The sequence below is a fragment of the Ambystoma mexicanum genome, chromosome 8 (assembly GCF_040938575.1).
Source record: "Ambystoma mexicanum isolate Mex_15411 chromosome 8, UKY_AmexF1_1, whole genome shotgun sequence".
Classification (NCBI taxonomy): Eukaryota; Metazoa; Chordata; class Amphibia; order Caudata; family Ambystomatidae; genus Ambystoma; species Ambystoma mexicanum.
Window position 1 is genome coordinate 5,751,713 of NC_090929.1, and position 24,327 is coordinate 5,776,039.

Sequence of the window (24,327 nt, forward strand, 5' to 3'; positions counted from 1 at the left end):
ACCTGAAAAATGGGACCCAAAGTATGTGACATATACAAAACAGTTAAACCAGCAAAGAGCAGAGCGTGGACTCTGTGCAGTACCCATAGGAATAGCTATATCTAAGAGAATCTGGGAGGTAAAGTACCCATTGAGGAAACCATACCTACATACAAGACAATATGATGGCCATTTGAATAACATTTCCTGAAGAAAAAAGGAAGATGAATGAAGAAGACGAATGGTGACGTCACAGAGAACCAAATTGACGCCCATAGAAGAGATATACAAATGTGTACAGATGCAAAAGAAATGCAAGCAGCAAAGCAATCATGGAGCTAGCTTACGCTTTTTTATAGAATAGACCACTGCAAGCGCCAACATATATATATAGATAAACATATGGACAAGTAAAGGATGGATGTTTCCACTACGTATTATAAGCAGTACTGGACAAAAACAAGAAGGCCTCAATTTTCAGTGTGACGTAGTTAATAAAGCAGTTACATTTACAAAATGAATCTCAGCTAAAGGAGTTCACAGAGCCAAGAAAGCCAAGGTCTTATCAAACTGGAATTGGCTGACATTGGATACAAATTATGTGAAGGAACAGAAACTCCTGTTTAGAAAGGTCAAGCAGAAAAGACAGCAGAGGACTATTGGAGAATAAAATCAAGTACACGAAAAGGCTCGATTTCATGGTGTCCAGTCACATGATAGAAGGAAGTTGGTTGAAGAAGATGATCACACCTACACATGAAGGCCGGCTGTGCCCACACTCCTTAAAAATTCTCAGAGCTCAGTACAAACTCAAGGCCAATCTTCAAACACTAATTGACACTGGACCATTGAGGTGATGGTGGATGGATATGCTAATTGGTGGGAAGCTGGTGCTAAGGCGAGCTCACCCGCACCTGGATGTTCAGTCTGCATGCTGCTAGACGTAGGTGGAAAAGTACTGACGGGGGATAGAAACCAACCAATTATAGAGGACCACGTAATTAAGGGTCCTATATTTTTTGTAGCCAATGGGACATCGTACATTTAGTGATGTTCATAGTGGCCATTTTGATGGGAGGGCTTAGTTGACCCACCTGATGTTAATTATCCTATCACCTTCCTCCACTGTTCTACACTGATATGGAACGTATACTTATATATTCACTTACAACCAATCACACACTCCGTTAGGCTTTTGTAGTTTAACAAGTAGGATGACGTTGGTTGCAACACCGGTTAAACGTCATCGATGACCAATTCCTTGTATAAAAGCTCAGTTTATTATAAAGAGATTTGCGTAAGAGGATTGAGCGATTGCTGATGTTCGTTGTACTCCCTGTTTTAGTGACTTGCTAATAAAACGGACTCACTTTGCCAAACTATTTGAGTCATCTTCATTATTGATGTATGAATAAACTCTGCATCCCCATCCATCTCCAGGGTATTGCTACTCATCCTAAAGGGCTGTCTGAGAACACCCAGCTCACTCTTGTGCTTTTGCTCTCTCTCTTTCTCTCTCTCTCTCTCTGCAACTCAGCCATGCTCTTGTGTGTTCGTCTGCACCTCACCGTGCTCTTGTGTGTGTGTGTCTGCATCTCAACAGTGCTCTTGTGTGTGTGTTTGCATCAAGCTGTGCTCTTGTGTGTGTTTGTGTGTGTGTGTGTGCGCGTCTGCATCTCAGCTGTGCGCTTGTGCTTTTGCTCTCTCTCTATGCATCTCCACTGTGCTCTTGTGTGTGCGTCTGCATCTCAGCTGTGCTCGTGTGTGTGTGCGTCTGCATCTCAGATGTGCTCTTGCGTGTGTGTCTGCATCTCAGCCATGCTCTTGTGTGTGTGTGTGTGTGTCTGCATCTCAGCCATGCTCTTGTGTTTGTCTGTGCATCTGCACCTCAGCCATGCTCTTGTGCTTTTGCTCTCTCTCTCTCTTTGTGTCTCAGCCGTGCTCTTGTGTGTGCGTCTGCATCTCAGCCATGCCCTTGTGTGTGCGTGTCTGCATCTTATCTACTTATTTATTTGTTTGTTTGTATTGCGCGGGAGCCCGCAGGCATCAGGGCGCAGAGTATAAGAGGAGAAGGATGATGAAGGAGGTCTGGGTCAGGAAAGTATCTAGTTATTCAAATAAAATGGTTTTCAGGCATTTTCTGAAGCTCAGAAGGTTTGGATCCGCACGTAGATCTTTATTCAAGTTGTTCCATGCTCGGGTGGCCCAAGCGGGGAAGGATCTTCCCAGGCCTCGAGGCCGGTTCCTTCTAAGAACTGTCGTGCAAATTTCCTTACTAGATCTGGTAGTTCTCTTTGGAGTGCGGGCTTTTATGAAGGTTTTTAGATAAGGTGGGGCCTGTCCATAATGACAATGATGGATTATGTTGAGTGCCTTAAAATTAGTCCCTGCTTCAACTGGAAGCCAATGAAGGCTTTTTCTGTGTAGCAAGACTGGTTTGTGTCTGCAAATTATTTTTAACGATACGGACAGCACCATTTTGTAGCACCTGCAGGCGTCCTAAGCCTCCCTTACAAGCACCAATATGTAGTGCACTGCACTAGTCTGGGCAAGATCAATTGATCAATGCTCTCACTGGGATCGTGCAGTTGGCATCCGAGACGTAGGGTTTTATTAATCGCAAAAAATGTTTAAGGTGATATTGGGTTTATTGACCATATTTTGAATGTGGGTGTCTGAGCTCAAGGATGCTTTGAAGATCACTCCCAAGGTTTTAACCTTAGCAACGGTCGGAATAGAATGATTATCTATAATGAAGACAGAATAGCAGTTACTGAGTTTCCCTCGATCCTGGGGTGAGCCAAAAAGAAGCAGTTCGGTTTTAGCTGCGTTTAGGCACATTCTGAGCATCGTCAGCATAGGTCCTAAAGCTTACTCACAGTTGTTCCAGCAAGACACATAAAGGTTGGCAGAATATATTGAACAAGGATGGGGAGAGACAAGCGCCCTGTGGAACACCGCACCTCAAGATCTCAGCCGGTGGGCTAGCCATGTCCCAAACAACACTGGACATCCTATTGTCCTGGAATGATTCAATCTAGGAGGCGACGTACTTTGAGCAGTACCCTATATTCTTCAACCTGTGAGCATAATATGATCCACCAGGTCAAAGGTTGCTGGAACGTCAAGCAACATCAGCAGCCCGCCTTACTTGTGTCTAATAGAAGGAGCATTTTTGTCTGCAGGTCAACCAGAGCCCTTTCCGTGTCGCGTTGCACCCTAAAAACGGATTTCTTAGAGTGTAATAGCTCAGAGACCTCCAAATGGGACTGAAGTTGTGCAGTGACCACTTCATCAATTACCTTCATAAGAAAGGAACGTTGGAGATGGGTCTCAAATTGGAGTAGTCTTTGGGGTCCAATCCTGTTTTTTTATTAAGGGGTTCACAGCAACTTTCTTCAAAGAATCAGGGACCTTGCATTTTCTGAAGGACGCTTTGGATAGACGAGCTAGGAATGGAGTAAAAAGCTCTTCATTAGCAAGGATAACTTTAGCGGAAGGGTTTCTCCCACACAGGTGGAAGGTTTCATTGATTTCAAAATGTTTATCAAATCTCCTTCTTGTAAAGGCTTAAGGACAAAAGTGTGCTTCTACACCTGAACTGGATCGATGGTACAAAGTACCTCTGGGGCCATGGTGTGTATCGCCAGAGTTGTGCGACCCTTGTTGAGGGTAATATTAGTGAGGGCCCTCGGAATGTCCAAATTAGTTGGTGTAAAAAGGTGTGCTGTGACAGAGGGTTTTACTAGATCACAAAATATCTCAAAAAGCTTCCTAGAAGCGTTCTCTGTGTTGGTAATCTGACAGTCAAAGTCGCTTTTCTTAGCTAGCACACTCTCCGGCCGGTATCATTTCTCTAGGGATTTCCATATATCTTTGTTTGACTGTGTTTGATATTTTTCCCACACTCTTTCGGCCTTGCGTTTTTCTATCTTCCGATTAGTCGCGGCTGAGGTGTACCCTTTGCGCTCTACAAGATGTAACTTTCATAGGAGCGACCTGATCCAGGAGATCATTTATTGCCTTTTCATATTCGGACACCCGGTAATGGGGAGAGTCATATCCGAAGTAGACTTCATAGGATTAGTAAGGCATCTTGCTGTCAATATGATTGATTTTGTTATACTTTCTACTGCTGACTTTCCTCAGTGTGTTTTTCTTATTTGCTATATCTCAGCCGTGCTCTTGTGTATGTGTGCATCTGCATCTCAGCCGTGCTCTTGTGCGTGTGTGTGCGTCTGCACCTCAGCCGTGCTCTTGTGTGTGTGTCTGCATCTCAGCCATGATTGTATGTGTGTTTGCGTCTGCATCTCAGCTGTGCTCTTGTGTGTGTGTGCTTCTGCATCTCAGTCGTGCTCTTATGCTTTTGTTCTCGCTCGCTGCATCTCAGATGTACTCTTGTGTGTGCGTCGGCACCTCAGCCGTGCTCTCATGTATTTATTTATTTATCACACGCCAAAGCCTGCAGGCATCAGGGTGCACACCAACACCAAGGACATATCATAACCGGACAGCGTTTCAGAAGACCATTCATCACACAAGGAGGTCTTAAGGCATTTCCAAAAGGTGAACACGTTCCTTTCTTTACGCAAATCAGTCAGCTGGTTGTTCCAAGCAATTGGTGCTTGGACAGGGAAGGCGTGGCCGCTCCCCCCTTACTAGATTTGGTCTGGGGTATATTAGGCACGAGGTGTTATAAGACTGTGTGGAGCTACAAGAGGTAGGTTGTATAAGACTCTCTTTAAGGTAAGAAGAAGCGTACCCAGAGAGGCATGTGTGCGTCAGAGTGTTTATCTTGGACCAGATTGTAGATGTCGCAGGTAACCAATGAAGTTCCTTCCTAAAAGCAGAGGTGTGCTCCCTTCTAGATGTATTCCGAACAATACGGACTGCATCGTTCTGCAACACCTGAGGTTTGCGGATGCAATTTGTGCTGGCACCGCTCGGGAGTGCATGACAGTGGTCCAGTTTGGGAATGATTCTCACCCTCGCCAAGGATTCGCCGCTTTTTGCGGCTACATCAGGTTTGACTAACCTCAGTAGTCTCAAGTGGTACTTCAACCTTTTTACTGCACTGTCAACCTGGGCATCACGGAGGACTCATAGAAGCCCCCAAGAGTTTTAACTTTGCCCTCGATAATGAAATTTCCAAATTTGTGGTCTAATTGGCCCCCTGCCTGTGCTGACCTGAAAACCAGGAGCTCTGTTTTTGCACTGTTTAAGCACATCCAGTTTGCTGACATCCAACATTTTACAACCTTAAAGATGCTTGAGATCTTATTAGCATCATTGCTTTAATCAGCAACTGGGTGTCAGCATAGTTTGCAAAGTGTGCTCCCATTTTCTCGAGTAGGTCATAAAGAGGTTCACTATAGACATTGAAGAGGCACACACCCTGCAGAACTCCGCGAATAATTTGTGCTCTGGGACCCCCGACCGGCCCATAGAGTCGGGGTTTGCCCAGAAGCACTTTAAGACAAGATAGCAGCACCCGTGAGATGGATGGGGGTGCAGATTAAATACTCCAAAACCAAATCAATAATGACAACTCAACGGTTTGGCAAAGGGAGTCAGTTTAATGACAAGTACAAAGAACGGGGAGTTATGAATATCAGCAGTGGCGCGATCTTCCTTCTCGCTTCAACTCCAACGAACTTCATAAAAATCACAACATTTATACTGAAAACTCGTAATCATTGACGTGTAATGCTTAAAAGTCGGCATGCAATTCTATTGGTTCGGGAAAGGTAACTTTAATATAGGTACTATATCTGTATATGGTAACGGAGAAAGGGGATTGGGTAAACACTGTCAGGTGGGGCATCTAAGCCCTTCCTTCAAAATGGCTATTGCAGACATCACTAAAAGTACGACGTCCTGTTAGTTCTACTAACTATAGAACCCTAGATTACTTGGTCCATTGTGATTGGGTTGGCACCAACCCCATGCATATTTTTCCATTTTGCTTAGCAGCACGGAGAATGGTCGGCCAGGTGTGGGGTGCCCCTTAGTTCCCCGGCCGTCCCCCAATTATTGTTACAATCAATCAACACTTTAGTGGCCATGTGTCAATTATTTCACTGTGGTTGGCCTCGAGACTGCATCTCCTGTCTGGAAAAGTTCTGATATATTCGCCTGGCCTGCTGCCATGCGTAGGTGTGAACCTCTCGCTTCTTCTTGCTTGGCTGGTCACGTGATTCAGACACTATGAATTTGCCTCTTTTCCACATAATTTGTGTGTTTGATTTTCGTATCACCCACCACCTGCCTTCGTCTTCTTATCTCGACCTTTCAGAATCAGGATATTCTGTTCTTAGTTTCAATTAAATGTAGCTACTGTTCATCTATTCCACTGATATGACCTTGGTTTTCCTGGCACGGATCGTCTCTGCTGAGTTTCGCTTCTGCCGCTTATTCTCGATTTTGCTAAATATGAAGCCCTTCTCGTGTGGCCTTTTCTAATCTTGGGTTGATTCTGCTTCTTGTGCACTTATATGATGTGCTTTGTTTGAGGTAGATATGTATAGTGGTGCTTGCCGCACTATCTTTCTACTAAGCATAGCAAGCTGCACGATTTCTTTAGCTTTCTTGCGGTTCCAAGCATATGTACCTGTGTAAAGTGGTCAAATATCTTTATTATGCTCATGGCTCAAGCTTCTTACATTTGACATCCTCCTTTCACTTTAGGTTCACGATATCCTTGGCTCATGGCGTTTCGCATCTTTACGTCGTTCTCTGGTCGTCGTTCGTTATATATGTGAGTCAGTCCGGGTTCTCGTGATGTCACCATTCGTCTTCCATTAAGACCTTTTTGGTTTCTTCAGGGACTGTACCTAGACGATCTTCATGTTGTTTCAGTTGTTGATATGGGTATCTCAATGGATACCTTACTGTCCATGGTTTCCTTGGTATTGGTACTTCAATAGGTGCTGTTCTTCTGATAGGTATTGGACAGAGCCCTACTGTGGCTCTCTGCTGGTTTATTTGCTCATCATACGTCACATACTTTGGCGTGAACGTTCCTGGTACTTTGAAATAACGGTTGGAGTGCGGGCTGTATTTGGGACCTCCTCTACATGAGTCACAGGCAGCATGACCCCAGCACCTTTCTGATTTTCTTTTAGTAAGAAAAGAGAACAGCCTCCCTGGAGCAGCCTCCCTGGAACAGCCTCCCTGTAGCATCTTCCCTGGAGCAGTCTCCCTGGAGCAGCTTACCTGGAGCAGCCTCCGTGGAGCAGTCTCCCTGGAGCAGCCTCCCGGGAGCAGCCTCCCCGGAGCAGCTTCCCGGGAGCAGCCTCCCTGGAGCAGTCTTCCTGGAGCAGTCTTCCTGGAGCAGCCTCTCTGGAGCAGCCTCGCCGGAGCAGCCTCCCTGGAGCAGCCTCCCTGGAGCAGCCTCCCATGAGCAGCCTCCCTGGAGCAGCCTCGCCGGAGCAGCCTCCCTGGAGCAGCCTCCCTGGAGCAGCCTCCACGGAGCAGCCTCCTATAATGGATAAAGTTCTCATGAGCCTCTTGTGATCAGGACGATCGCAAGCTGCTGACAGATCAAGTAACATCAGCAGCCCCCTCTTACTCCTATCGATGAGACCTTGCATCTGTGTCTGGAGATCTAACAAGTTGCTCCCAGTACCATAAATGGATCCAAACCCTGACTGCCAAGGAAGCAGAACATCAAAATGATATAAATGCCCCTGGAATTGCACAGTGGCAATTCTGTCCACACTTTTTAATACAAAAGGAACATTAGTGATAGGTCTCAAATTGCTGGTTACTTTGGGGTTCTGTCCAGGTTTCTTTAGCATTGGTAAATCGTGAAAGAAAGGGGGTGAATGATTTGATGTTGCCCAGAATGAGCTTAGGCGGAATTATATCTCCAGGAAAGGTCCTGGGGTGCATTTTCTTAAGCACATTCTCCATCTCAGACATGGAGATGGCGTAAGCGTAAATGTAGGTTGTTGTTTGTTTCTCAGGGGCTCAAGTAGGTTGGCTGACATGTCTAAAGCAATGTTGATGGCAATCTTGGAATGAGCTAATTTGATTTTGTCTGAGAAGGCTTGCTGAACCTGGACACAATCTCCATTAGTTGGAACGAAGGACTGGGGTTGTGTGCGAGGTTTCTCTTTTTTTTAATTTGCAAAGTTTTCTCAGTATTATTCTCAGCATTCTCAGTGTGTTGGTTAAAAAAGTTCTTATTGGCTTCATATATTTCCAGCCTAGAGGTCTTTTCCAGAGATTTCCAAGCAGTTCTATTTTCCTCAGCAGTGTTTGTGTGTGTGTGCCTCTGCATTTCCGGCATGATCTTGTGTGTGTGTGTGTGTGCCTCTGCAAATCAGCTCTGCTCTTGTGTGTGTGCCTCTGCATCTCAGCCATGCTCTTGTGTGTGTGTCTGTGTGTGTGTGTGTGTGTGCTTTCCTCTTAATCTCAGCTGTGCTCGTGTGTGTGTGTGTGTGCCTCTGTATCTCAGCTGTGCTCTTGTGTGTGTGTGTGTGTGTTCCTCTTAATCTCAGCTGTGCTCGTGTGTGTGTGTGTGTGTGTTCCTCTTAATCTCAGCTGTGCTCGTGTGTGTGTGTGTGCCTCTGTATCTCAGCTGTGCTCTTGTGTGTGTGTTCCTCTTAATCTCAGCTGTGCTCGTGTGTGTGTGTGCCTCTGTATCTCAGCTGTGCTCTTGTGTGTGTGTGTGTGTGTTCCTCTTAATCTCAGCTGTGCCCTTGTGTGTGTGTGTGTGTGCCTCTGTATCTCAGCTGTGCTCTTGTGTGTGTGTGTGTTCCTCTTAATCTCAGCTGTGTTCTTGTGTGTGTGTGTGTGTGCCTCTGTATCTCAGCTGTGCTCTTGTGTGTGAGTGTGTTTGTGTGTTCCTCTTAATCTCAGCTGTGCTCGTGTGTGTGTGTGTGTGTGCCTCTGTATCTCAGCTGTGCTCTTGTGTTTGTGTGTGTGTGTGCTTTCCTCTCAATCTCAGCTGATCTCATGTGTGTGTGTGCCTCTGCATCTCAGCTGTGCTCGTGTATGTGAGTGTGTGTGTGTGCCTCTGTATCTCAGCTGTGCTCTTGTGTGTGTGTGTGTGCGCCTCTGTATCTCAGCTGTGCTCTTGTGTGTGTGTGTGTGTGTGTGTGTGTTCCTCTTAATCTCAGCTGTGCTCGTGTGTGTGTGTGTGCCTCTGTATCTCAGCTGTGCTCTTTTGTGTGTGTGTGTTCCTCTTAATCTCAGCTGTGCTCGTGTGTGTGTGTGTGTGTGCCTCTGTATCTCAGCTGTGCTCGTGTGTGTGAGTGTGTGTGTGTGTGCCTCTGTATCTCAGCTGTGCTCTTGTGTGTGTGTGTGTGTGTGTGTGCCTCTGTATCTCAGCTGTGCTCTTGTGTGTGTGTGTGTGTGTGTGTGCTTTCCTCTTAATCTCAGCTGATCTCGTGTGTGTGTGCCTCTGCATCTCAGCTGTGCTCGTGTGTGTGAGTGTGTGTGTGCCTCTGTATCTCAGCTGTGCTCTTGTGTGTGTGTGTTCCTCTTAATCTCAGCTGTGCTCGTGTGAGTGTGTGTGTGTGCCTCTGTATCTCAGCTGTGCTCGTGTGTGTGTGTGTGTGTGTTCCTCTTAATCTCAGCTGTGCTCGTGTGTGTGTGTGTGTGTGTTCCTCTTAATCTCAGCTGTTCTCGTGTGTGTGTGTGTGTGTGTGTGCCTCTGTATCTCAGCTGTGCTCTTGTGTGTGTGTGTGTGTTCCTCTTACTCTCAGCTGTGCTCGTGTTTGTGTGTGTGTGTGCCTCTGTATCTCAGCTGTGCTCTTGTGTGTGTGTGTGTGTGTTCCTCTTAATCTCAGCTGTGCTCGTGTGTGTGTGTGTGTGTGTGCCTCTGTATCTCAGCTGTGATCTTGTGTGTGTGTGTGTGTGTGTTCCTCTTAATCTCAGCTGTGCTTGTGTGTGTGTGCCTCTGTACCTCAGCTGTGCTCTTGTGTGTGTGTGTGTGCTTTCCTCTTAATCTCAGCTGATCTCATGTGTGTGTGTGCCTTTGCATCTCAGCTGTGCTCGTGTGTGTGAGTGTGTGTGTGTGCCTCTGTATCTCAGCTGTGCTCTTGTGTGTGTGTGTGTCTGTGTGTGTGTGTGTTCCTCTTAATCTCAGCTGTGCTTGTGTGTGTGAGTGTGTGTGTGCCTCTGCATCTCAGCTGTGCTCTTGTGGATCCTTCCATCTGACACTTCATGTTAGCAGTGTGCTTGTGTGTGTGTGTCTTACTCTCTCTGCCTCTCAGCCATGTTTTTGTGTAAGGATGCCGCGCTCACACTGCATCCCAGCAGTGCTCTTGTGAGCCTCTGCTTATTTTCTCTCTCTGCAGCTCAGCAGCGCTCATGGCTCGTGCAGCAGGTGGAGCTGGACACCAAGTTCCTGCAGCAGTTGAATGTTCTGGACTACAGTCTCCTTCTGGGGCATCAGCCTCTTCACGCCGACGAGAGGTCCCAGAGCTGGTCCTTCGCCAACCTCATCCTCAGGACTAAGCAGTGAGTCTGGCCCTTATTGATTCAGAGGAGGGTAGAGGGAGATTCAGGGGAAGAGGGCCCAAGTGCAGACCACACAGATCTCCTCCTGGGGATAGAATCTAACACGTTTCCTGGGGTCAGACACCTCCTGAGGCTAGAACCTTAGACCTACTTCCTGAGTTCACTTCCTAGGGCCTACCTCCTGAGGTGAGACCCTCAGGATCATATCTTGTGACCAGGCCCTCACGACCACCACCTGAGTTCACACCATTGGGGCTGTCTTCTGAGGTCAGGCCCTGAGGCATGCTTCCTGAAGTTGGACAATAATGTTTAGCAGTTGTGGTCGGACCCTCATGCTCACACTTCATGAGGCCAAATCCATACACCGATTCCTGAGGTCAGACCCTGAGTCCCCATACAACAACCAGACCGATTGCACAAAAACAGACCTTGTTCCTACCACTACCAGAGAGCGATAGAGGTAGGGGTGGAAGAGGGAGAAAGGGAGGAAGGGAGAGAGAGAAAGAGAGAGGGGGGCGAGGGAGGGAGGTAGGGAGGAGGGTAGAGAGAGAGAAAGAACAAGGGAGAGAGGGAGGGAGGAAAGGAAGGAAGGAGAGAGGAAGGGAGGGAGAGAGGAAGGGGGAGAGAGAGCGAGGGAGCGAGGGTAGAGAGGGAGGGAGACGGGGAGAGAGGGAGGGACAGAGAGGGGGACGAGAGGGAGGGAAAGAGGGAGAGAGGGAGAGAGAAAGGGAGAGAGGGAGCAAGGGAGAGAGGTAGGGAGGACGGTAGAGAGAGCGAGAACAAGGAAGAGAGTGAGGGAGGAAAGGAAGCAGAGTGTAAGCGAGGGAGAAAATGGGAGAGGAAGGGAGGGAGGGAGGGAGGGAGAGAGAAAGAAATAGAGATGAAAAGAGGGAGGGAGAGAGTGAGAGGAAGGGAGGTTGAGAGAGAGCGAGGGAGAGAGAGAGGGAGTAGAAAGGGAGGGAGGGAGAGAGAGAGGGACAGAGCGGGGAAGAGAGGGAGGTAGGGAAAGAGGGAGAGAGCAAGGGAGGGAGGGAGAGAGAGAGAAAGAGGGAGAGGTGGAGGGAGGAAGGGAAGGAAAAAACGAAGAGAGGGAGAAAAGGAGAGAGAGAGAGTGAGAGAGAAGGAGAGACATTGCCCTGAGCATGAAGGGTATAAGGGTGTGTTGGGGGAGAAGGTTGGGGAACACTGTTACCCTGCATCCTTTGGCATTCTTGTAACTCTTTTCAGATGGAGACTCATTTGTCTGTCCCTCACTCTGCACTTTTCTTAATTCGCGGGTAGGACTCTCTACTCACCCCCACATCACCTCTGTGCCATTCTCAATTCATGGATAGCCCACTCCTACTCACTCCTCTCAAATTCACTCCACCACCTCGCTGCAGCCTTCTTAACTCATCCCTATCCTACTCACTCCACCCCTCTCTGCAGGCTTCTTAACGCATCAAAAGCCCTATCCTACTCACTCCACCCCTCTCTGCAGCCTTTTTAACTCACTGAAAGCCCTATCCTACTCACTCCACCCCTCTCTGCAGCCTTTTTAACTCACTGAAAGCCCTATCCTACTCACTCCACCCCCTCGCTGCAGCCTTCTTAACTCATCGAAAGGCCTATCCTACTCACTCCACCCCCTCGCTGCAGCCTTCTTAACTCATCGAAAGGCCTATCCTACACACTCCACCCCCTCGCTGCAGCCTTCTTAACTCATCGAAAGGCCTATCCTACTCACTCCACTCCTTCGCCGCAGCCTTCTCAACTCATCGAAAGCCCTATCCTACTCACTCCACTCCTTCGCCGCAGCCTTCTTAACTCATCGAAAGCCCTATCCTACTCCCTCCACCCACGCCCCAGTCTTCTTAACTCATCGAAAGCCCTATCCTACTCCCTCCACCCCCTCGCCCCAGTCTTCTTAACTCATCGAAAGCCCTATCCTACTCACTCCACCCCTCTCTGCAGCCTTCTTAACTCATCAAATGCCCTATCCTACTCCCTCCACCCCTCACAGCAGCCTTCTTAACTCATTGAAAGCCCTATCCTACTCACCCCATCTCCTCGCTTCGGTCTTCTTAACTCATCGAAAGCCCTATCCTACTCACTCCACTCCTTCGCCGTAGCCTTCTTAACTCATTGAAAGCCCTATCCTACTCCCTCCACCCCCTTGCCCGTCTTCTTAACTCATCGAAAGCCCTATCCTACTCCCTCCACCCCTTCGCCCCAGTCTTCTTAACTCATCGAAAGCCCTATCCTACTCACTTCACCCCTCTCTGCAGCCTTCTTAACTCATCAAAAACCCTATCCTACTCCCTCCACCCCTCACAGCAGCCTTCTTAACTCATTGAAAGCCCTATCCTACTCACCCCATCTCCTCGCTTCAGTCTTCTTAACTCATCAAAAGCCCTATCCTACTCCCTCCACCCCTCACAGCAGCCTTCTTAACTCATTGAAAGTCCTATCCTACTCACCCCATCTCCTCGCTTCAGTCTTCTTAACTCATCGAAAGCCCTATCCTACTCACTCCACCCCTCTCTGCAGCCTTCTTAACTCATCAAAAGCCCTATCCTACTCCCTCCATCCCTCACAGCAGCCTTCTTAACTCATTGAAAGCCCTAGCCTACTCCCTCCACCTCCTCGCTGCAGCCTCCTTAACTCTCTGAAAGCCCTATTCTACTCACTCCACCTCTCTGCACCCTTCCTAATTCATGGAGAGTTGCAAATCCTCTCCTGCATCTGTTACTTTCTGACCCCCAACCCTATTATAAAGTGCTACTCTTTTCCCTTAATTGTCCCCCAGGATTTGGACCCCCAGGCCTTGTAGATATGTGTCCCCCTTGTTTCCCATCTGCTCAAGATGCTATAAGACCATGAAAGCTGTGGCCTTTGGCAGCATCAATAGCTGAAACCCCATTATTCAGGAATGATGTCTTTCATTGTCCATCATCGTGGCAATGATATGGAGTAATCATCCCCCAAGGCCCACCAGGGACACCGCCACTCACCCCAGGGCCCACCAGGGACACCGCCACTCACCCCAAGGCCCACCAGGGACACCCCCACTCACCCCAAAGCCCACCAACACCCCCACTCACCCCAAGGCCCACCAGGGACACCCCCACTCACCCCCAAAGCCCACCAGGGACAACCTCACTCAACCCAAGGCCCACCAGGGACACCCCACTCCCCCCCAAAGCCCACCAGTGACACCCCCACTCACCCCAAAGCCCACCAACACCCCCACTCACCCCAAGGCCCACCAGGGACACCCCCATTCACCCCCAAAGCCCACCAGGGACACCTCCACTCACCCCAAAGCTCACCAGGGACACCCCCACTCACCCCAAGGCCCACCAGGGACATCCCCACTCACCCCCAAAGCCCACCAATACCCCCACTCACCCCAAGGCCCACCAGGGACACCCCACTCACCCCCAAAGCCCACCAGGGACACCCCCACTCACCCCAAGGCCCACCAGGGACACCCCCACTCACCCCAAAGCCCACCAACCCCCCACTCACCCCAAGGCCCACCAGGGACACCCCCACTCACCCCCAAAGCCCACCAGGGACACCCCCACTCACCCCAAGGCCCACCAGGGACACCCCCACTCACCCCCAAAGCCCACCAGGGACACCTCCACTCACCCCAAAGCCCACCTGGGACACCCCCACTCACCCCAAGGCCCACCAGGGACATCCCCACTCACCCCCAAAGCCCACCAACACCACCACTCACCCCAAGGCCCACAGTGACACCTCCACTCACCCCCAAAGCCCATCAGGGACACCCGCACTCACCCCCAAAGCCCACCAGGGACACCTCCACTCACCCCAAAGCCCACCAGGGACACCCCCACTCACCCCCAAAGCCCACCAGGGACACCCCCACTCAGCCCAAGGCCCACCAGGAACACCCCCACTCACCCCCAAAGCCCACCAGGGACACCCCCACTCACCCCCAAAGCCCACCATGGACACCCCACTCACCCCAAAGCCCACCAGGGACACCCGCACTCACCCCCAAAGCCCACCAGGGACACCCCCACTCACCTCAAGGCCCACCAGTGACACCCCCACTCACCCCCAAAGCCCACCAGGGACACCCCCACTCACCCCAAGGCCCACCAGGGACACCCCCACTCACCCCAAAGCCCACAAGGGACACCCCCACTCACCCCAAGGCCCACCTGACACACCCCCACTGACCCCCAAAGCCCACCAGGGACACCCCCACTCACGCCAAGGCACACCAGGGACACCACAAGGCCCGCCAGGGACACCCCCACTCACCCCCAAAGCCCACCAGGGACACCCCCACTCACCCCAAGGCCCACCAGGGACACCCCCACTCACCCCCAAAGCCCACCAGACACACCGCCACTCACCGCAAGGCCCACCAGACACACCTCCACTCACCCCCAAAGCCCACCAGGGTCACCCCCACTCACCCCAAGGCCCACCAGGGACACCCCCACTCACCCCCAAGGCCTACCAGGGACACCCCCACTCACCCCCAAAGCCCACCAGGGACACCCCCACTCACCCAAGGCCCACCAGGGACACCCCAAGGCCCACCAGGGACACCCCCACTCACCCCCAAGCCCCACCAGGGACACCCCGACTCACCCCAAGGCCCACCAGGGACACCCCCTCACCCCCAAAGCCCACCAGTGACACCCCCACTCACCCCCAAAGCCCACCAGGAACACCTCCACTCACCCCAAAGCCCACCAGGGACACCCCCGCTCACCCCCAAAGACCACCAGGGACACCCCCACTCACCCCAAGCCCCACCAGGGACACCCCAAGGCCTACCAGGGACACCTCCACTCACCCCCAAAGCCCACCAGGGTCACCCCCAATCACCCCAAAGCCCACCAGGGACACCCACACTCACCCCAAGGCCCACCAGACACACCCCCACTCACTCCCAAAGCCCACCAGGGACACCCCCACTCACGCCAAGGCCCACCAGGGACACCACAAGGCCCGCCAGGGACACCCCCACTCACCCCCAAAGCCCACCAGTGACACCCCCACTCACCCCCAAAGCCCACCAGTGACACCGCCGCTCACCCCAAGGCCTACCAGGGACACCCCCACTCACCCCAAGGCCCACCAGGGACACCCTCACTCACCCCCAAAGCCCACCAGGGACACCCCCACTCACCCCAAGGCCCACCAGACACACCCCCACTATCCCCCAAAGCCCACCAGGGACACCCCACTCACCCCAAGGTCTACCAGGGACACCCCCACTCACCCCCAAGACCCACCAGGGACACCCCCACTCACCCCAAGACCCACCAGGGACACCCTCACTCACCCCCAAAGCCCACCAGGGACACCCCCACTCACCCCCAAAGCCCACCAGGGACACCCCCACTCACCCCAAGGCCCAACAGACACACCCCCACTCTCCACCAAAGCCCACCAGGGACACCCCACTCACCCAAGGCCCACCAGGGACACCCCCACTCACCCCCAATGCCCACCAGGGACACCCCCCTCACCCCAAGGCCCACCAGGGACACCTCCACTCACCCCCAAAGCCCACCAGGGACACCCCCACTCACCCCAAGGCCCACCAGGGACACCCCCACTCACCCCCAAAGCCCACCAGGGACACCCCCACTCACCCAAGGCCCACCAGGGACACCCCAAGGCCCACCAGGGACACCCCCACTCACCCCCAAGCCCCACCAGGGACACCCCGACTCACCCCAAGGCCCACCAGGGACACCCCCTCACCCCCAAAGCCCACCAGTGACACCCCCACTCACCCCCAAAGCCCACCAGGAACACCTCCACTCACCCCAAAGCCCACCAGGGACACCCCCGCTCACCCCCAAAGACCACCAGGGACACCCCCACTCACCCCAAGCCCCACCAGGGACACCCCAAGGCCTACCAGGGACACCTCCACTCACCCCCAAAGCCCACCAGGGTCACCCCCAATCACCCCAAAGCCCACCAGGGACACCCACACTCACCCCAAGGCCCACCAGACACACCCCCACTCACTCCCAAAGCCCACCAGGGACACCCCCACTCACGCCAAGGCCCACCAGGGACACCACAAGGCCCGCCAGGGACACCCCCACTCACCCCCAAAGCCCACCAGTGACACCCCCACTCACCCCCAAAGCCCACCAGTGACACCGCCGCTCACCCCAAGGCCTACCAGGGACACCCCCACTCACCCCAAGGCCCACCAGGGACACCCTCACTCACCCCCAAAGCCCACCAGGGACACCCCCACTCACCCCAAGGCCCACCAGACACACCCCCACTATCCCCCAAAGCCCACCAGGGACACCCCACTCACCCCAAGGTCTACCAGGGACACCCCCACTCACCCCCAAGACCCACCAGGGACACCCCCACTCACCCCAAGACCCACCAGGGACACCCTCACTCACCCCCAAAGCCCACCAGGGACACCCCCACTCACCCCCAAAGCCCACCAGGGACACCCCCACTCACCCCAAGGCCCAACAGACACACCCCCACTCTCCACCAAAGCCCACCAGGGACACCCCACTCACCCAAGGCCCACCAGGGACACCCCCACTCACCCCCAATGCCCACCAGGGACACCCCCCTCACCCCAAGGCCCACCAGGGACACCTCCACTCACCCCCAAAGCCCACCAGGGACACCCCCACTCACCCCAAGGCCCACCGGGGACGCCCCCACGCACCCCCAAGGCCCACCAGGGACACCCCCACTCACCCCAAGGCCCACCAGGGACGCCCCCACTCACCCCCAAAGCCCACCAGGGACGCCCCCACTCACCCCCAATGCCCACCAGGGACACCCCCACTCACCCCAAGACCCACCAGGGACACCCCCACTCACCCCCAAGGTCCACCAGGGACACCCTCACTCACCCCAAAGCCCACCAGGGTCACCCCCACTCACCCCAAGGCCCACCAGGGACACCCCCACTCACCCCCAAGGCCTACCAGGGACACCCCCACTAACCCCCAAAGCCCACCAGGGACACCCCCACTCACCCCAAGGCCCACCAGGGACACCCCAAGGCCCACCAGGGTCACCCCCACTCACCCTCATAGCCCACCAGGGACACCCCGACTCACCCCAAGGCCCACCAGGGACACACCCACTCACCCCAAGGCCCACCAAGGACACCCCCACTCACCCCCGAAGCCCACCAGGGACACCTCCACTCACCCCAAAGCCCACCAGGGACACCCCCACTCACCCCCAAAGCCCACCAGGGACACCCCCACTCAACCCAAGGCCCACCAGGGAAACCCCCACTCACCCCCAAAGCCCACCATGGACACCCCCACTCACCCCAAGGCCCACCAGGGACACCCCCACTCACCCCAAAGCCCACCAGGGACACCCCCACTCACCCCAAGGCCCACCAGACACACCCCCACTCTCCCCCAAAGCCCACCAGGGACACCCCCACTCCCCCTAAGCCCCACCAGGGACACCCCAAGGCCTACCAGGGACACCCCCACTCACCCCCAAAGCCCACCAGGGTCACCCCCACTCACCCCAAGGCCAACCAGGGACACCCCCACACACCCCCAAGGCCTACCAGGGACACCCACACTCACCCCCAAAGCCCACCAGGGACACCCCCACTCATCCCAAGGCCCACCAGGGACACCCCAAGGCCCACCAGGGACACCCCGACTCACCCCAAGGCCCACCAGGGACAGCCCCACTCACCCCAAGGCCCACCAGGGACACCCCCACTCACTCCCAATGCCCACCAGGGACACCCCCTCACCCCAAGGCCCACCAGGACACCCCCACTCAGCCCCAAAGCCCACCAGGGACACCCCACTCAGCCCCAAAGCCCACCAGGGACACCCCACTCACCCCAAGCCCCACCAGGGACACCCCAGTGCCTACCAGGGACACCCCCACTCACCCCCAAAGCCCACCAGGGTCACCCCCACTCACCCCAAGGCCCACCAGGGACACCCCCACTCACCCCCAAGGCCTACCAGGGACACCCCCACTCACCCCCAAAGCCCACTAGGGACACCCCCACTCACCCCAAGGCCCACCAGGGACACCCTCACTCACCCCAAAGCCCACCAGGGTCACCCCCACTCACCCCAAGGCCCACCAGGGACACCCCCACTCACCCCCAAGGCCTACCAGGGACACCCCCACTAACCCCCAAAGCCCACCAGGGACACCCCCACTCACCCCAAGGCCCACCAGGGACACCCCAAGGCCCACCAGGGACACCCCCACTCACCCTCAAAGCCCACCAGGGACACCCCGACTCACCCCAAGGCCCACCAGGGACACACCCACTCACCCCAAGGCCCACCAAGGACACCCCCACTCACCCCCGAAGCCCACCAGGGACACCTCCACTCACCCCAAAGCCCACCAGGGACACCCCCACTCACCCCCAAAGCCCACCAGGGACACCCCCACTCAACCCAAGGCCCACCAGGGAAACTCCCACTCACGCCCAAAGCCCACCATGGACACCCCCACTCACCCCAAGGCCCACCAGGGACACCCCCACTCACCCCAAAGCCCACCAGGGACACCCCCACTCACCCCAAGGCCCACCAGACACACCCCCACTCTCCCCCAAAGCCCACCAGGGACACCCCCACTCCCACTAAGCCCCACCAGGGACACCCCAAGGCCTACCAGGGACACCCCCACTCACCCCCAAAGCCCACCAGGGTCACCCCCACTCACCCCAAGGCCAACCAGGGACACCCCCACACACCCCCAAGGCCTACCAGGGGCACCCACACTTACCCCCAAAGCCCACCAGGGACAGCCCCACTCATCCCAAGGCCCACCAGGGACACCCCAAGGCCCACCAGGGACACCCCGACTCACCCCAAGGCCCACCAGGGACAGCCCCACTCACCCCAAGGCCCACCAGGGACACCCCCACTCACTCCCAATGCCCACCAGGGACACCCCCTCACCCCAAGGCCCACCAGGACACCCCCACTCAGCCCCAAAGCCCACCAGGGACACCCCACTCAGCCCCAAAGCCCACCAGGGACACCCCACTCACCCCAAGCCCCACCAGGGACACCACAGTGCCTACCAGGGACACCCCCACTCACCCCCAAAGCCCACCAGGGTCACCCCCACTCACCCCAAGGCCCACCAGGGACACCCCCACTCACCCCCAAGGCCTACCAGGGACACCCCCACTCACCCCCAAAGCCCACTAGGGACACCCCCACTCACCCCAAGGCCCACCAGGGACACCCCCACTCACCCCAAACCCCACCAGACACACCCCCACTCACCCCCAAAGCCCACCAGGGACACCCCCACTCACGCCAAGGCCCACCAGGGACACCACAAGGCCCACCAGGGACGCCCCCACTCTCCACCAAAGCCCACCAGGGACACCCCGCTCACCCGAGGCCCACCAGGGACACCCCCACTCACCCCCAAAGCCCACCAGGGACACCCCCACTCACCCCAAGGCCCACCAGGGACGCCCCCACGCACCCCAAGGCCCACCAGGGACGCCCCCACTCACCCCCAAAGCCCACCAGGGACGCCCCCACTCACCCCCAATGCCCACCAGGGACACCCCCACTCACCCCAAGACCCACCAGGGACACCCCCACTCACCCCCAAGGTCCACCAGGGACACCCCCACTGACCCCCAAAGCCCACGAGGGATCATCCCCACTCACCCCAAGGCCCACCAGGGACACCCCAATCACCCCCAAAGCCCACCAGGGTCACCCCCACTCACCCCAAGGCCCACCAGGGACACCCCCACTCACCCCCAAGGCCTACCAGGGACACCCCCACTAACGCCCAAAGCCCACCAGGGACACCCCCACTCACCCCAAGGCCCACCAGGGACACCCCAAGGCCCACCAGGGACACCCCCACTCACCCCCAAAGCCCACCAGGGACACCCCGACTCACCCCAAGGCCCACCAGGGACACCCCCACTCACCCCAAGGCCCACCAAGGTACCCCCACTCACCCCCGAAGCCCACCAGGGACACCTCCACTCACCCCAATGCCCACCAGGGACCCCCCCACTGACCCCCAAAGCCCACCAGGGACACCCCCACTCAGCCCAAGGCCCACCAGGGACACCCCCACTCACCCCCAAAGCCCACCATGGACACCCCCACTCACCCCAAGGCCCACCAGGGACACCCCGACTCACCCCAAAGCCCACCAGGGACACCCCCACTCACCCCAAGGCCCACCAGACACACCCCCACCCACTCCCAAAGCCCACCAGGGACACCCCCACTCACGCCAAGGCCCACCAGGGACACCACAAGGCCCGTCAGGGACACCCTCACTCACCCCCAAAGCCCACCGGGGACATCCCCACTCACCCGCAAAGCCCACCAGGGACACCCCACTCACCCCAAGTCCCACCAGACACACCCCCACTCTCCCCCAAAGCCCACCAGGGACACCCCCACTCTCCCTAAGCCCCACCAGGGACACCCCAAGGCCTACCAGGGACACCCCCACTCACCCCCAAAGCCCACCAGGGTCACCCCCACTCACCCCAAGGCCAACCAGGGACACCCCCACACACCTCCAAGGCCTACCAGGGACACCCACACTCACCCCCAAAGCCCACCACGGACACCCCCACTCATCCAAGGCCCACCAGGGACACCCCAAGGCTCACCAGGGACACCCCGACTCACCCCAAGGCCCACCAGGGACACACCCACTCACTCCCAATGCCCACCAGGGACACCCCCCTCACCCCAAGGCCCACCAGGGACACCCCAACTCACCCCAAGGCCCACCAGGACACCCCCACTCACCCCCAAAGCCCACCAGGGACACCCCCACTCACCCCAAGGCTCACCAGGGACGCCCCCACGCACCCCCAAGGCTCACCAGGGACACCCCCACTCAGCCCAAGGCCCGCCAGGGATACCCCCACTCACCCCAAAAGCCCACCATGGACACCCCCACTCACCCCAAGGCCCACCAGGGACACCCCCACTCACCCCAAGGCCCACCAAGGACACCCCCACTCACCCCCGAAGCCCACCAGGGACACCTCCACTCACGCCAATGCCCACCAGGGACACCCCCACTCACCCCCAAAGCCCACCAGGGACACCCCCACTCAGCCCAAAGCCCACCAGGGACACCCCCACTCACCCCCAAAGCCCACTATGGACACCCCCACTCACCCCAAGGCCCACCAGGGACACCCCCACTCACCCCAAAGCCCACCAGGGACACCCCCACTCACCCCAAGGCCCACCAGACAGACCCCCACTCACTCCCAAAGCCCACCAGGGACACCCCCACTCACGCCAAGGCCCACCAGGGACACCACAAGGCCCGTCAGGGACACCCTCACTCACCCGCAAAGCCCACCGGGGACATCCCCACTCACCCCAAGGCCCACCAGACACACCCCCACTCTCCCCCAAAGCCCACCAGGGACACCCCCACTCCCCCTAAGCCCCACCAGGGACACCCCAAGGCCAACCAGGGACACCCCCACACACCCCCAAGGCCTACCAGGGACACCCACACTTACCCCCAAAGCCCACCAGGGACAGCCCCACTCATCCCAAGGCCCACCAGGGACACCCCAAGGCCCACCAGGGACACCCCGACTCACCCCAAGGCCCACCAGGGACAGCCCCACTCACCCCAAGGCCCACCAGGGATACCCCCACTCACTCCCAATGCCCACCAGGGACACCCCCCTCACCCCAAGGCCCACCAGGACACCCCCACTCAGCCCCAAAGCCCACCAGGGACACCCCACTCAGCCCCAAAGCCCACCAGGGACACCCCACTCACCCCAAGCCCCACCAGGGACACCACAGTGCCTACCAGGGACACCCCCACTCACCCCCAAAGCCCACCAGGGTCACCCCCACTCACCCCAAGGCCCACCAGGGACACCCCCACTCACCCCCAAGGCCTACCAGGGACACCCCCACTCACCCCCAAAGCCCACTAGGGACACCCCCACTCACCCCAAGGCCCACCAGGGACACCCCAATCACCCCCAAAGCCCACCAGGGTCACCCCCACTCACCCCAAGGCCCACCAGGGACACCCCCACTCACCCCCAAGGCCTACCAGGGACACCCCCACTAACCCCCAAAGCCCACCAGGGACACCCCCACTCACCCCAAGGCCCACCAGGGACACCCCAAGGCCCACCAGGGACACCCCCACTCACCCCCAAAGCCCACCAGGGACACCCCGACTCACCCCAAGGCCCACCAGGGACACCCCCACTCACCCCAAGGCCCACCAAGGTACCCCCACTCACCCCCGAAGCCCACCAGGGACACCTCCACTCACCCCAATGCCCACCAGGGACCCCCCCACTGACCCCCAAAGCCCACCAGGGACACCCCCACTCAGCCCAAGGCCCACCAGGGACACCCCCACTCACCCCCAAAGCCCACCATGGACACCCCCACTCACCCCAAGGCCCACCAGGGACACCCCGACTCACCCCAAAGCCCACCAGGGACACCCCCACTCACCCCAAGACCCACCAGACACACCCCCACCCACTCCCAAAGCCCACCAGGGACACCCCCACTCACGCCAAGGCCCACCAGGGACACCACAAGGCCCGTCAGGGACACCCTCACTCACCCCCAAAGCCCACCGGGGACATCCCCACTCACCCGCAAAGCCCACCAGGGACACCCCCACTCACCCCAAGTCCCACCAGACACACCCCCACTCTCCCCCAAAGCCCACCAGGGACACCCCCACTCTCCCTAAGCCCCACCAGGGACACCCCAAGGCCTACCAGGGACACCCCCACTCACCCCCAAAGCCCACCAGGGTCACCCCCACTCACCCCAAGGCCAACCAGGGACACCCCCACACACCTCCAAGGCCTACCAGGGACACCCACACTCACCCCCAAAGCCCACCACGGACACCCCCACTCATCCAAGGCCCACCAGGGACACCCCAAGGCTCACCAGGGACACCCCGACTCACCCCAAGGCCCACCAGGGACACACCCACTCACTCCCAATGCCCACCAGGGACACCCCCCTCACCCCAAGGCCCACCAGGGACACCCCAACTCACCCCAAGGCCCACCAGGACACCCCCACTCACCCCCAAAGCCCACCAGGGACACCCCCACTCACCCCAAGGCTCACCAGGGACGCCCCCACGCACCCCCAAGGCTCACCAGGGACACCCCACTCAGCCCAAGGCCCGCCAGGGATACCCCCACTCACCCCAAAAGCCCACCATGGACACCCCCACTCACCCCAAGGCCCACCAGGGACACCCCCACTCACCCCAAGGCCCACCAAGGACACCCCCACTCACCCCCGAAGCCCACCAGGGACACCTCCACTAACCCCAATGCCCACCAGGGACACCCCCACTCACCCCCAAAGCCCACCAGGGACACCCCCACTCAGCCCAAAGCCCACCAGGGACACCCCACTCACCCCCAAAGCCCACTATGGACACCCCCACTCACCCCAAGGCCCACCAGGGACACCCCCACTCACCCCAAAGCCCACCAGGGACACCCCCACTCACCCCAAGGCCCACCAGACAGACCCCCACTCACTCCCAAAGCCCACCAGGGACACCCCCACTCACGCCAAGGCCCACCAGGGACACCACAAGGCCCGTCAGGGACACCCTCACTCACCCGCAAAGCCCACCGGGGACATCCCCACTCACCCGCAAAGCCCACCAGGGACACCCCCACTCACCCCAAGGCCCACCAGACACACCCCCACTCTCCCCCAAAGCCCACCAGGGACACCCCCACTCCTCCTAAGCCCCACCAGGGACACCCCAAGGCCTACCAGGGACACCCCTACTCACCCCCAAAGCCCACCAGGGTCACCCCCACTCACCCCAAGGCCAACCAGGGACACTCCC

General features: G+C 56.9%; 1 protein-coding gene across 1 annotated transcript in view; it reads left to right on the forward strand.

Moving 5' to 3' along the window:
* Positions 1 to 24,327, forward strand: part of PIP5KL1 (phosphatidylinositol-4-phosphate 5-kinase like 1) — a 389,017-nt gene that overhangs the window by 314,302 nt on the left and 50,388 nt on the right. Inside the window, exon 9 of the mRNA XM_069609106.1 lies at positions 10,287 to 10,449. Within this exon, the coding sequence (XP_069465207.1) occupies positions 10,287 to 10,449 (163 nt within the window). The remainder of the gene's footprint in view (positions 1 to 10,286; positions 10,450 to 24,327) is intronic.